General features: G+C 40.3%; 1 protein-coding gene across 1 annotated transcript; it reads right to left on the bottom strand.

Annotated features, from left to right (window-relative positions):
* Positions 1-1,457: 1,457 nt before the first annotated feature.
* On the bottom strand, positions 1,458-6,000 carry LOC135716733 (rap1 GTPase-activating protein 1-like). Its single transcript, XM_065239010.1, has 4 exons — positions 4,828-6,000; positions 4,471-4,762; positions 3,770-4,164; positions 1,458-1,718 (listed from the first exon to the last, which is right to left on the bottom strand). Exons 1-4 carry the CDS (start codon positions 5,878-5,880, stop codon positions 1,575-1,577), a joined length of 1,884 nt encoding a protein of 627 aa, XP_065095082.1. The 5' UTR covers positions 5,881-6,000; the 3' UTR covers positions 1,458-1,574.
* Positions 6,001-12,492: the final 6,492 nt, after the last annotated feature.

Below are 12,492 nucleotides of genomic sequence, written 5' to 3' on the forward strand. Positions count from 1 at the left end.
ATGGAGGCGACGATTACGATTGTGCACAGAAAGTTGTTATGATTATAATAAGATTGAAGCTAGCTGATTAGAAGCTGTGCTTCTTCATCTAATTTGCATTCCATCCCTTGATTGCGCTTCCATTCCATTCCATAGCTAAACGATATAGTGGTTCTCAGAATTTCGTAAAAATTGGTAGGTTTGTTCCTTATCGCATAATATTTGACCCGTATTTATTGTGTTGTCATTAGGGTGACCATTTCCATGTTGGGTGATCCAAAAAATCGATTTAAAAAAATGACTTCTTTTAAATTCACAATTTTTGAACCACTGAGCCGATTTCAAAGCAGTTATTATAGCAGTTGAGAAGAGAATATCTGTACAAAAGAATGTGATCAATCTTCGTGGTGTAGATGTGCTACCGTCATAAAAAAACTATGATTATAACCAATATAAAAGAGCCAATTCTGAGATGGCATTTTTCCCGAAATTAAAATCGGTTATCTTTTCCAGTATTTTAACCGATCATATCTGAATAATCCTCTAGGAGGCACAACTCACAGTCTATAATATGATTGTGTACGACAAGAGAATCACAGTTCTACAACTCTGGATGAGATTTGTGGTAAGTATACATAGTACGTTTTTGGACAGCATGCAGCATTTTCCAAGTTCCTCAATCTTGCTAATGCCGGTAAAGCATTTGTGTTTGCACAGAATGGTGCAGATAGCATTAAGAATTTGAAAGGGATGAGAATTATCCCTGCTCATTACTATCGATACGTCCTACAGGAGATCACACAAGCCCAGGATTAACACAAAGGACTTGTAGAACGGATTCGGACAGCTTTGAAAATGATCCATCCTGAAGAAAACTTCCACGTTATTAAGGAATTACATGCTTCGGTGAACCAAATTGCTTTGCCAACAGCTGTTGCATCTTTTTTGAATAACTCTGAACACAAGGAATGAATAAATGAAAGGTAATAAATTCTTTTTAAAAAACATATTTTAAAATTGGAATTTTGTATTTGTTTTTCATGGTTTTCATGGTTTGTAGACAGAGGGCGCAATATGTTTTTATATCTTTCCTTGAAAATTTACGCTTTTTTTCACAGCATATCAAAAAATCAGCGAAGTTTTTTTTTCGTTTTTTATAGGAGTAACTTAAAGAAATATAACTCAAAAACGAAAAAAACACATCACTGATCTATTGATATGTTGTGTAAAAAAAACCTTAATTTTCAAGGAAAAATATAAAAACATATTGCGCCCTCTGTCTACACTGGAAACCATGAAAAAACTAATACAATCAATGTTTTTCAATACAAAATTCAATTTTTTTTTAAATCATTGTATTTTTTACAAGTATTTTTAATCACCTTTCATTTGATATTATGATCTTTAAGTGGTTCAAAAAAAAAATACAAATAGTATTTTGCGGTAAGGAACAAAACTAATAATTTTTAAGTTTATCTTTTTCATATAGAATGGCATATATATAACGAAATAACGAAAATGGTGGTGGGTGATTCGGATGATGATTTCTCTCTGATTTTGGTTTTCCACTCGAGTTTATCAGTGCTTCGGTTTCTTTACTTAAAGGGTTCGGTTGCGGCCGCTGGCATGTACTCCTTCAGGAGGTCACGTAGTCGTAGAATTTCTTTGCCGGCAGCGGCCAGGTCGCCTTGCAGAGAAAGTTCACGCTCCCGTAGCCGTTTGATGTCACGCTGGCAGGTCTGAAAATAAATAGATAATAATTTACATTTAGAAATTAAGGAACGGAATCTTTCATTCACACTGCAGTATCAGTGTACATGAATGCTATTTATGAATCAGTTTAATCCTTCTTAATCCGTCAGTGTTCTTGCAAGCGACTACTACTGCCTCTACCCTTAACATAAATTAACTACTGTTCCCATAGATGTCACCACGGTACCATTATGATCGCGCACGGATAGGACCCGATTTGTACATAGTGTGATAAAAGGAAATATTGAAACGATAAATTGACCGTCTTGCCATGGCGGAAGTATGGGAACGTTTATTTATTGTAACATAACAAGGACAGTACATAACAAGCAATTCCAATGATACGAAGACAAGTGGCGACATCTATGGGCAGGTACAGTAGCTAAAAAGTAGAGGCAGTAGTGGTCGCTTGCAAGAACAATCAGTTCTCGCTAGTATCGTTGAAAAAAAACCAACTGTCAGCTATTGTGGATAGTACACTAATAAAGATTTAAAAAAACTTCAAATTTATCCAACATCAGAAAAATTGTCTATACAGGGCCGGTAATACTTGCTTGAAATGTACCACCATTAGTATCACATAAAATGCCTCACATTTTTAAAACTTTTAGTGCCGACCTTTTTTAAATGCATGAATTTGTGATTTTTGAATATGAACAAGATGTTATTTTACAGAACAGATTTCAACATGCCATGAACAATTTGCCAAGAACGCTTCATATACAGTAGTTTTATTATTATCAGTATCTTCCTATGCATGGTCGTATTTATATTTATGGAAGCTCAGGGCCATAAATATGTGGGAACCCATCGAATGCACCAAGTGGATTTGTACAGTAATTAATTTTCAGAATCTTCAAACCAAACTTCTTACTAATTAATTTATTCCTTTATTTGTATCTTATGATTAATATGATCCCAGGCCATTTTTTCAATCTTGATTACTGTCGTGGCGGGCTTTTTTGGACTGTACGGGCTATCCAAGTAACATACATGTTTTATAGCAGTGTATGTAACCTCAGTATGACTGGTTTTGGTTGTAAAGAAGTTTGCTCAACATAATTCAATCAATGTGTGTTACTTGGGTACTTTGGATACTTTCAAACTTGATGAATCATATGAAGTAGATTAAAGAATGGATTAAATGTTTATCCACAACTAGTTACTGGGACTACAATTTACTCGATCGTATTAAATCCTCAGTTAAGCTCTTCCCAGAATTAAACCGAAAAATGTACCAACAAGTTTTATTAAAAGTGACCTTCCCAAAAAATTTACCCAAAGGCGTTGTTGAAACTTGTGACAACAAGCCCCTATCGGGAGTCGATAAGCATTCATAATACTGGATAGTGCGGCACTTTTTCCATATGTCGATGGTTATCTCGGCCCCTTCAAACGGTCTAGTAGGCTATTCTTGTTCTATATCTCGATCTCTTAATATCGAGCGATAGCAGTGCTATAAAGAGCAACCACTCAACCGAACGAGCCAGCAATCCACTAGTATACTGCTGTTCGGTGCGCTCAAGTCTGAGAACCATGAAAGTTTGTAATCAGTAATGATTGAACTAATGTTTGTTTAGAATTAATGAAACTATTATTCATATTGTTGCTTGTTGAATGATGAATGAATAGTAAAGCACTAATGGCTCATTTATATACATAAAACAGATAAGAATTAGGGAACTAAGTAACATGAATTCCAGTATAAGCGGTCGAATTAAATACAGAAACACACCTACTGTTATACACCTACACTTTGCATACAGAAAATAAAGAATATAAAAAATTCCAAGATCATAACCAAATTCGATCAAATTAGGCAGTTTTTTGGGACCTCAATACAATCGAAAGAGCAGTGGGGAGCAGAGAGTTGTAAAGTTGACCCACGCTAGTGGTCATACAAAAGGCGAAACTGTCAAATTCTCACTATATTCAAATTACTATTTGATATTTACCCATGCTAATCATAATCATGAAATCGGAAAAATTCGTTCACATACGAATACAATATACTAAAATGGAGTACACATCTACTTACCACATTCTGCCTCAGGAGATCCAGTTTATCACACTTTAGTCGGGTAATTTCTTGCTTAAACCCGTCCATTTGCTGCATAACATCCGGCGTTATCAGGAGTGTCCCAGTGCCTGCACCACTAACGGTATTGCCACCGCCGCCACCACCACCACAACTACTCACATTCGTACCGGCACTTCCGGTACTGCACCGCAGATCACGCGTGCTATCACACCCAGTGCTTCCAGTTCCGACGCTGACGCTGATCACGCTGCCACCTCCGTTCGTTGATCGCTCCACCCGGTCCCCGTCCAAGCAGAGCGAACAGGCTTTGGTTGTAGCATCAGCCGAGGACATCGATTCCAGCCCGGTGTCACTGTCAATGTACGTCGCTCCGGCATCTACATTTGGGAAAACTTTGATTCGTAAATCAATTTTGAAATTAGGATTAAATAAAAAATGAAACAAAGTGCCAGTCGGGAAAACCAAAAGCAACGCAAATGTGTGGGCAAATTGTTGTAATTTGTTTGAAAATTTGCAGCAAAAAGCGAAGAAAGAGAAAAAATGGGAAAAAGAGAGCAAAACATTGAATTATTAGTATACAAATTGGCTAAAGCTACCATGAAGACTGTTATGAACAATAACTGCGGCTATTACGCGCAATCAAGTTGCATTGCGGATATGGTTGGTGAGTGAAAATGTGAGAAGGGGATGACACTTACCCATCGGATCCAGATCAACACTGTTCAAGATGGAGTCATCACTAGTTTCGGACATTGCCACTGGACCGTTAATATTGTTGTTGTTATTATTGCTAACGCCATCGGAAAGTCCTTTAGCACTATGGGCACCATTACCACCGTGATGGTTGTTGTTGGTTGTGTTGTTATTATTGTTGTTCATGTTGTTCGGATTGATCGAACAGCGGGATGTGATGTCCGGTGAGGAGGCTACTGAATCGTTGGGAGACTTCCGCGAGCCCGTCGTGCTACTTTTCGAAAGTGATCGACCGATCTGTTTCGGGGTGAAGTTGGCCAATAGAATTTAGGAGTTAAAGCTAAAACAATAATAATACTTACATTAACTACTTGTCCCGGTCCACAGGGCACGTCGGAGATCTCCTTCGATTTCTTGATGGAATTCTGATGCTTTGGATTGGATTCGACGCTTCCGTTCGTGGGATCAGAATTTTGTGAGCGAAGACGAGCGTTTAGAGCTTTCTTTACTGTGTCGATAAATCGCGAACCGGTAAAGCCACCTTCGGATTTGGGCGTTTCCGGAGTAGGAGAAGAAGGAGCTCCTAGCAAATCAGCTCCTAAAAATTCTCGCGTTTTCTCCTTCAGTTCATCTACTAAATTCTGAAGTAATGACGTTCTCGTACGCAGCTCTAACTGAGCAAATTTGTCCGCTTTGTAGCAAGCCTTTTCTGCGTTGATCAGCTTGGTGAGGAGAAATTCTTTCAGCTCTGGTCCCTTCTTAAATACTGATGGTTGGGGGAGGGTTGGGCCAAAGAACGGCACATCATCCCGAGCAGTTACTGAAATCTTATACCGGCAATTTGGTGTGTTTGGATCCACAGGCTGGATAACGATGAACGCGTGCAGGAAATGACTTGCAATCATCGCTGGGGAGAAAGGAGTGTTTTCCTCCTGGAATACGATTGCCACGATATCGTTACCGATGTGGCGCTTCCGTTGTAATTGTTGGGGATCGCCTTCGGTGTACGGTAGAAGCGTAGACACATGGAACATAATTTCCCGTTCTTTGAATATTTCGTATACAGCGGTGTCACCGGTGTGACCGTTCTGAATATCCAGACCACCTCTGTAACCTTTGTGATCACGAAGTCGTATTCGTTGTCCCAGTAGGTCGAGGAACTCTTCGAGTGCTGGAGTCGTGTCGCTGTTGCAGAAGAGTTCTTCCTCCGTGGTCTGCCCGTACCGTTGATATAAAACGCCAAATTTAAAGTTCGTTACTAACACGTGTTCATCGTAACTCGCGATTAACGTGGACGCTTTCGGACACAGCACAGGCATGAAACTATCTACGTTGATCTGTTCATTTAGAAGTCGTGCCATCTTGATCGGAGACGGGTTTGATCCTAAACACGAAGCTGGAATGATTTCGTGCATGGTTCCGGTTCTTAGTCGGAGTAATATTCGAATGTGATCTTGATTTGCTACATTCTCCGACTTGATCGAGAGCAATACTGGACCGAGTTGATCATCGTGACCTACAAGATTCGAGTGTTCCCGTGAGCTGAAAAACCTTCGGTAACATTTGGCCGTGTCGTCAGATTCGATCTTGCCCACCCGCCACGTAGTGTGAGAAGGGATGTCATAGCCTGAATCATGATCAGTACCGTCTAGCCAATAACCCCCACTGTTACTGTTTTTATCATTCCCTACACCCACGGGACAAGACAATGCACCATCCTACAATGGTTACAAGTACTTCTGAACCCGTTTAGGGTGCCATTTTGACGGTACAAACATCGCCAAAAATGCATTTTTTTCACTTCGGTTGAACCCCAAAAATGCATACTAAACGCATTCTGATCCTGTTTTTATCATTCCCTACACCCACGGGACAAGACAATGCACCATCCTATAATGGTTACAAGTACTTCTGAACCCGTTTAGGGTGCCATTTTGACGGTACAAACATCGCCAAAAATGCATTTTTTTCACTTCGGTTGAACCCCAAAAATGCATACTAAACGCATTCTGATCCTGTTTTTATCATTCCCTACACCCACGGGACAAGACAATGCACCATCCTATAATGGTTACAAGTACTTCTGAACCCGTTTAGGGTGCCATTTTGACGGTACAAACATCGCCAAAAATGCATTTTTTTCACTTCGGTTGAACCCCAAAAATGCATACTAAACGCATTCTGATCCTGTTTTTATCATTCCCTACACCCACGGGACAAGACAATGCACCATCCTATAATGGTTACAAGTACTTCTGAACCCGTTTAGGGTGCCATTTTGACGGTACAAACATCGCCAAAAATGCATTTTTTTCACTTCGGTTGAACCCCAAAAATGCATACTAAACGCATTCTGATCCTGTTTTTATCATTCCCTACACCCACGGGACAAGACAATGCACCATCCTATAATGGTTACAAGTACTTCTGAACCCGTTTAGGGTGCCATTTTGACGGTACAAACATCGCCAAAAATGCATTTTTTTCACTTCGGTTGAACCCCAAAAATGCATACTAAACGCATTCTGATCCTGTTTTTATCATTCCCTACACCCACGGGACAAGACAATGCACCATCCTATAATGGTTACAAGTACTTCTGAACCCGTTTAGGGTGCCATTTTGACGGTACAAACATCGCCAAAAATGCATTTTTTTCACTTCGGTTGAACCCCAAAAATGCATACTAAACGCATTCTGATCCTGTTTTTATCATTCCCTACACCCACGGGACAAGACAATGCACCATCCTATAATGGTTACAAGTACTTCTGAACCCGTTTAGGGTGCCATTTTGACGGTACAAACATCGCCAAAAATGCATTTTTTTTCACTTCGGTTGAACCCCAAAAATGCATACTAAACGCATTCTGATCCTGTTTTTATCATTCCCTACACCCACGGGACAAGACAATGCACCATCCTATAATGGTTACAAGTACTTCTGAACCCGTTTAGGGTGCCATTTTGACGGTACAAACATCGCCAAAAATGCATTTTTTTTCACTTCGGTTGAACCCCAAAAATGCATACTAAACGCATTCTGATCCTGTTTTTATCATTCCCTACAGCCACGGAACAAGACAATGCACCATCCTATAATGGTTACAAGTACTTCTGAACCCGTTTAGGGTGCCATTTTGACGGTACAAACATCGCCAAAAATGCATTTTTTTCACTTCGGTTGAACCCCAAAAATGCATACTAAACGCATTCTGATCCTGTTTTTATCATTCCCTACACCCACGGGACAAGACAATGCACCATCCTATAATGGTTACAAGTACTTCTGAACCCGTTTAGGGTGCCATTTTGACGGTACAAACATCGCCAAAAATGCATTTTTTTTCACTTCGGTTGAACCCCAAAAATGCATACTAAACGCATTCTGATCCTGTTTTTATCATTCCCTACACCCACGGGACAAGACAATGCACCATCCTATAATGGTTACAAGTACTTCTGAACCCGTTTAGGGTGCCATTTTGACGGTACAAACATCGCCAAAAATGCATTTTTTTCACTTCGGTTGAACCCCAAAAATGCATACTAAACGCATTCTGATCCTGTTTTTATCATTCCCTACACCCACGGGACAAGACAATGCACCATCCTATAATGGTTACAAGTACTTCTGAACCCGTTTAGGGTGCCATTTTGACGGTACAAACATCGCCAAAAATGCATTTTTTTTCACTTCGGTTGAACCCCAAAAATGCATACTAAACGCATTCTGATCCTGTTTTTATCATTCCCTACACCCACGGGACAAGACAATGCACCATCCTATAATGGTTACAAGTACTTCTGAACCCGTTTAGGGTGCCATTTTGACGGTACAAACATCGCCAAAAATGCATTTTTTTCACTTCGGTTGAACCCCAAAAATGCATACTAAACGCATTCTGATCCTGTTTTTATCATTCCCTACACCCACGGGACAAGACAATGCACCATCCTATAATGGTTACAAGTACTTCTGAACCCGTTTAGGGTGCCATTTTGACGGTACAAACATCGCCAAAAATGCATTTTTTTTCACTTCGGTTGAACCCCAAAAATGCATACTAAACGCATTCTGATCCTGTTTTTATCATTCCCTACACCCACGGGACAAGACAATGCACCATCCTATAATGGTTACAAGTACTTCTGAACCCGTTTAGGGTGCCATTTTGACGGTACAAACATCGCCAAAAATGCATTTTTTTCACTTCGGTTGAACCCCAAAAATGCATACTAAACGCATTCTGATCCTGTTTTTATCATTCCCTACACCCACGGGACAAGACAATGCACCATCCTATAATGGTTACAAGTACTTCTGAACCCGTTTAGGGTGCCATTTTGACGGTACAAACATCGCCAAAAATGCATTTTTTTCACTTCGGTTGAACCCCAAAAATGCATACTAAACGCATTCTGATCCTGTTTTTATCATTCCCTACACCCACGGGACAAGACAATGCACCATCCTATAATGGTTACAAGTACTTCTGAACCCGTTTAGGGTGCCATTTTGACGGTACAAACATCGCCAAAAATGCATTTTTTTTCACTTCGGTTGAACCCCAAAAATGCATACTAAACGCATTCTGATCCTGTTTTTATCATTCCCTACACCCACGGGACAAGACAATGCACCATCCTATAATGGTTACAAGTACTTCTGAACCCGTTTAGGGTGCCATTTTGACGGTACAAACATCGCCAAAAATGCATTTTTTTTCACTTCGGTTGAACCCCAAAAATGCATACTAAACGCATTCTGATCCTGTTTTTATCATTCCCTACACCCACGGGACAAGACAATGCACCATCCTATAATGGTTACAAGTACTTCTGAACCCGTTTAGGGTGCCATTTTGACGGTACAAACATCGCCAAAAATGCATTTTTTTCACTTCGGTTGAACCCCAAAAATGCATACTAAACGCATTCTGATCCTGTTTTTATCATTCCCTACACCCACGGGACAAGACAATGCACCATCCTATAATGGTTACAAGTACTTCTGAACCCGTTTAGGGTGCCATTTTGACGGTACAAACATCGCCAAAAATGCATTTTTTTTCACTTCGGTTGAACCCCAAAAATGCATACTAAACGCATTCTGATCCTGTTTTTATCATTCCCTACACCCACGGGACAAGACAATGCACCATCCTATAATGGTTACAAGTACTTCTGAACCCGTTTAGGGTGCCATTTTGACGGTACAAACATCGCCAAAAATGCATTTTTTTTCACTTCGGTTGAACCCCAAAAATGCATACTAAACGCATTCTGATCCTGTTTTTATCATTCCCTACACCCACGGGACAAGACAATGCACCATCCTATAATGGTTACAAGTACTTCTGAACCCGTTTAGGGTGCCATTTTGACGGTACAAACATCGCCAAAAATGCATTTTTTTTCACTTCGGTTGAACCCCAAAAATGCATACTAAACGCATTCTGATCCTGTTTTTATCATTCCCTACACCCACGGGACAAGACAATGCACCATCCTATAATGGTTACAAGTACTTCTGAACCCGTTTAGGGTGCCATTTTGACGGTACAAACATCGCCAAAAATGCATTTTTTTCACTTCGGTTGAACCCCAAAAATGCATACTAAACGCATTCTGATCCTGTTTTTATCATTCCCTACACCCACGGGACAAGACAATGCACCATCCTATAATGGTTACAAGTACTTCTGAACCCGTTTAGGGTGCCATTTTGACGGTACAAACATCGCCAAAAATGCATTTTTTTTCACTTCGGTTGAACCCCAAAAATGCATACTAAACGCATTCTGATCCTGTTTTTATCATTCCCTACACCCACGGGACAAGACAATGCACCATCCTATAATGGTTACAAGTACTTCTGAACCCGTTTAGGGTGCCATTTTGACGGTACAAACATCGCCAAAAATGCATTTTTTTCACTTCGGTTGAACCCCAAAAATGCATACTAAACGCATTCTGATCCTGTTTTTATCATTCCCTACACCCACGGGACAAGACAATGCACCATCCTATAATGGTTACAAGTACTTCTGAACCCGTTTAGGGTGCCATTTTGACGGTACAAACATCGCCAAAAATGCATTTTTTTTCACTTCGGTTGAACCCCAAAAATGCATACTAAACGCATTCTGATCCTGTTTTTATCATTCCCTACACCCACGGGACAAGACAATGCACCATCCTATAATGGTTACAAGTACTTCTGAACCCGTTTAGGGTGCCATTTTGACGGTACAAACATCGCCAAAAATGCATTTTTTTCACTTCGGTTGAACCCCAAAAATGCATACTAAACGCATTCTGATCCTGTTTTTATCATTCCCTACACCCACGGGACAAGACAATGCACCATCCTATAATGGTTACAAGTACTTCTGAACCCGTTTAGGGTGCCATTTTGACGGTACAAACATCGCCAAAAATGCATTTTTTTTCACTTCGGTTGAACCCCAAAAATGCATACTAAACGCATTCTGATCCTGTTTTTATCATTCCCTACACCCACGGGACAAGACAATGCACCATCCTATAATGGTTACAAGTACTTCTGAACCCGTTTAGGGTGCCATTTTGACGGTACAAACATCGCCAAAAATGCATTTTTTTCACTTCGGTTGAACCCCAAAAATGCATACTAAACGCATTCTGATCCTGTTTTTATCATTCCCTACACCCACGGGACAAGACAATGCACCATCCTATAATGGTTACAAGTACTTCTGAACCCGTTTAGGGTGCCATTTTGACGGTACAAACATCGCCAAAAATGCATTTTTTTTCACTTCGGTTGAACCCCAAAAATGCATACTAAACGCATTCTGATCCTGTTTTTATCATTCCCTACACCCACGGGACAAGACAATGCACCATCCTATAATGGTTACAAGTACTTCTGAACCCGTTTAGGGTGCCATTTTGACGGTACAAACATCGCCAAAAATGCATTTTTTTTCACTTCGGTTGAACCCCAAAAATGCATACTAAACGCATTCTGATCCTGTTTTTATCATTCCCTACACCCACGGGACAAGACAATGCACCATCCTATAATGGTTACAAGTACTTCTGAACCCGTTTAGGGTGCCATTTTGACGGTACAAACATCGCCAAAAATGCATTTTTTTTCACTTCGGTTGAACCCCAAAAATGCATACTAAACGCATTCTGATCCTGTTTTTATCATTCCCTACACCCACGGGACAAGACAATGCACCATCCTATAATGGTTACAAGTACTTCTGAACCCGTTTAGGGTGCCATTTTGACGGTACAAACATCGCCAAAAATGCATTTTTTTCACTTCGGTTGAACCCCAAAAATGCATACTAAACGCATTCTGATCCTGTTTTTATCATTCCCTACACCCACGGGACAAGACAATGCACCATCCTATAATGGTTACAAGTACTTCTGAACCCGTTTAGGGTGCCATTTTGACGGTACAAACATCGCCAAAAATGCATTTTTTTTCACTTCGGTTGAACCCCAAAAATGCATACTAAACGCATTCTGATCCTGTTTTTATCATTCCCTACACCCACGGGACAAGACAATGCACCATCCTATAATGGTTACAAGTACTTCTGAACCCGTTTAGGGTGCCATTTTGACGGTACAAACATCGCCAAAAATGCATTTTTTTTCACTTCGGTTGAACCCCAAAAATGCATACTAAACGCATTCTGATCCTGTTTTTATCATTCCCTACACCCACGGGACAAGACAATGCACCATCCTATAATGGTTACAAGTACTTCTGAACCCGTTTAGGGTGCCATTTTGACGGTACAAACATCGCCAAAAATGCATTTTTTTCACTTCGGTTGAACCCCAAAAATGCATACTAAACGCATTCTGATCCTGTTTTTATCATTCCCTACACCCACGGGACAAGACAATGCACCATCCTATAATGGTTACAAGTACTTCTGAACCCGTTTAGGGTGCCATTTTGACGGTACAAACATCGCCAAAAATGCATTTTTTTCACTTCGGTTGAACCCCAA

This window comes from Ochlerotatus camptorhynchus, unplaced genomic scaffold (assembly GCF_037179485.1).
Source record: "Ochlerotatus camptorhynchus isolate MF236.1 unplaced genomic scaffold, CSIRO-AGI_Acam_v1.1 ptg001349l, whole genome shotgun sequence".
Classification (NCBI taxonomy): Eukaryota; Metazoa; Arthropoda; class Insecta; order Diptera; family Culicidae; genus Ochlerotatus; species Ochlerotatus camptorhynchus.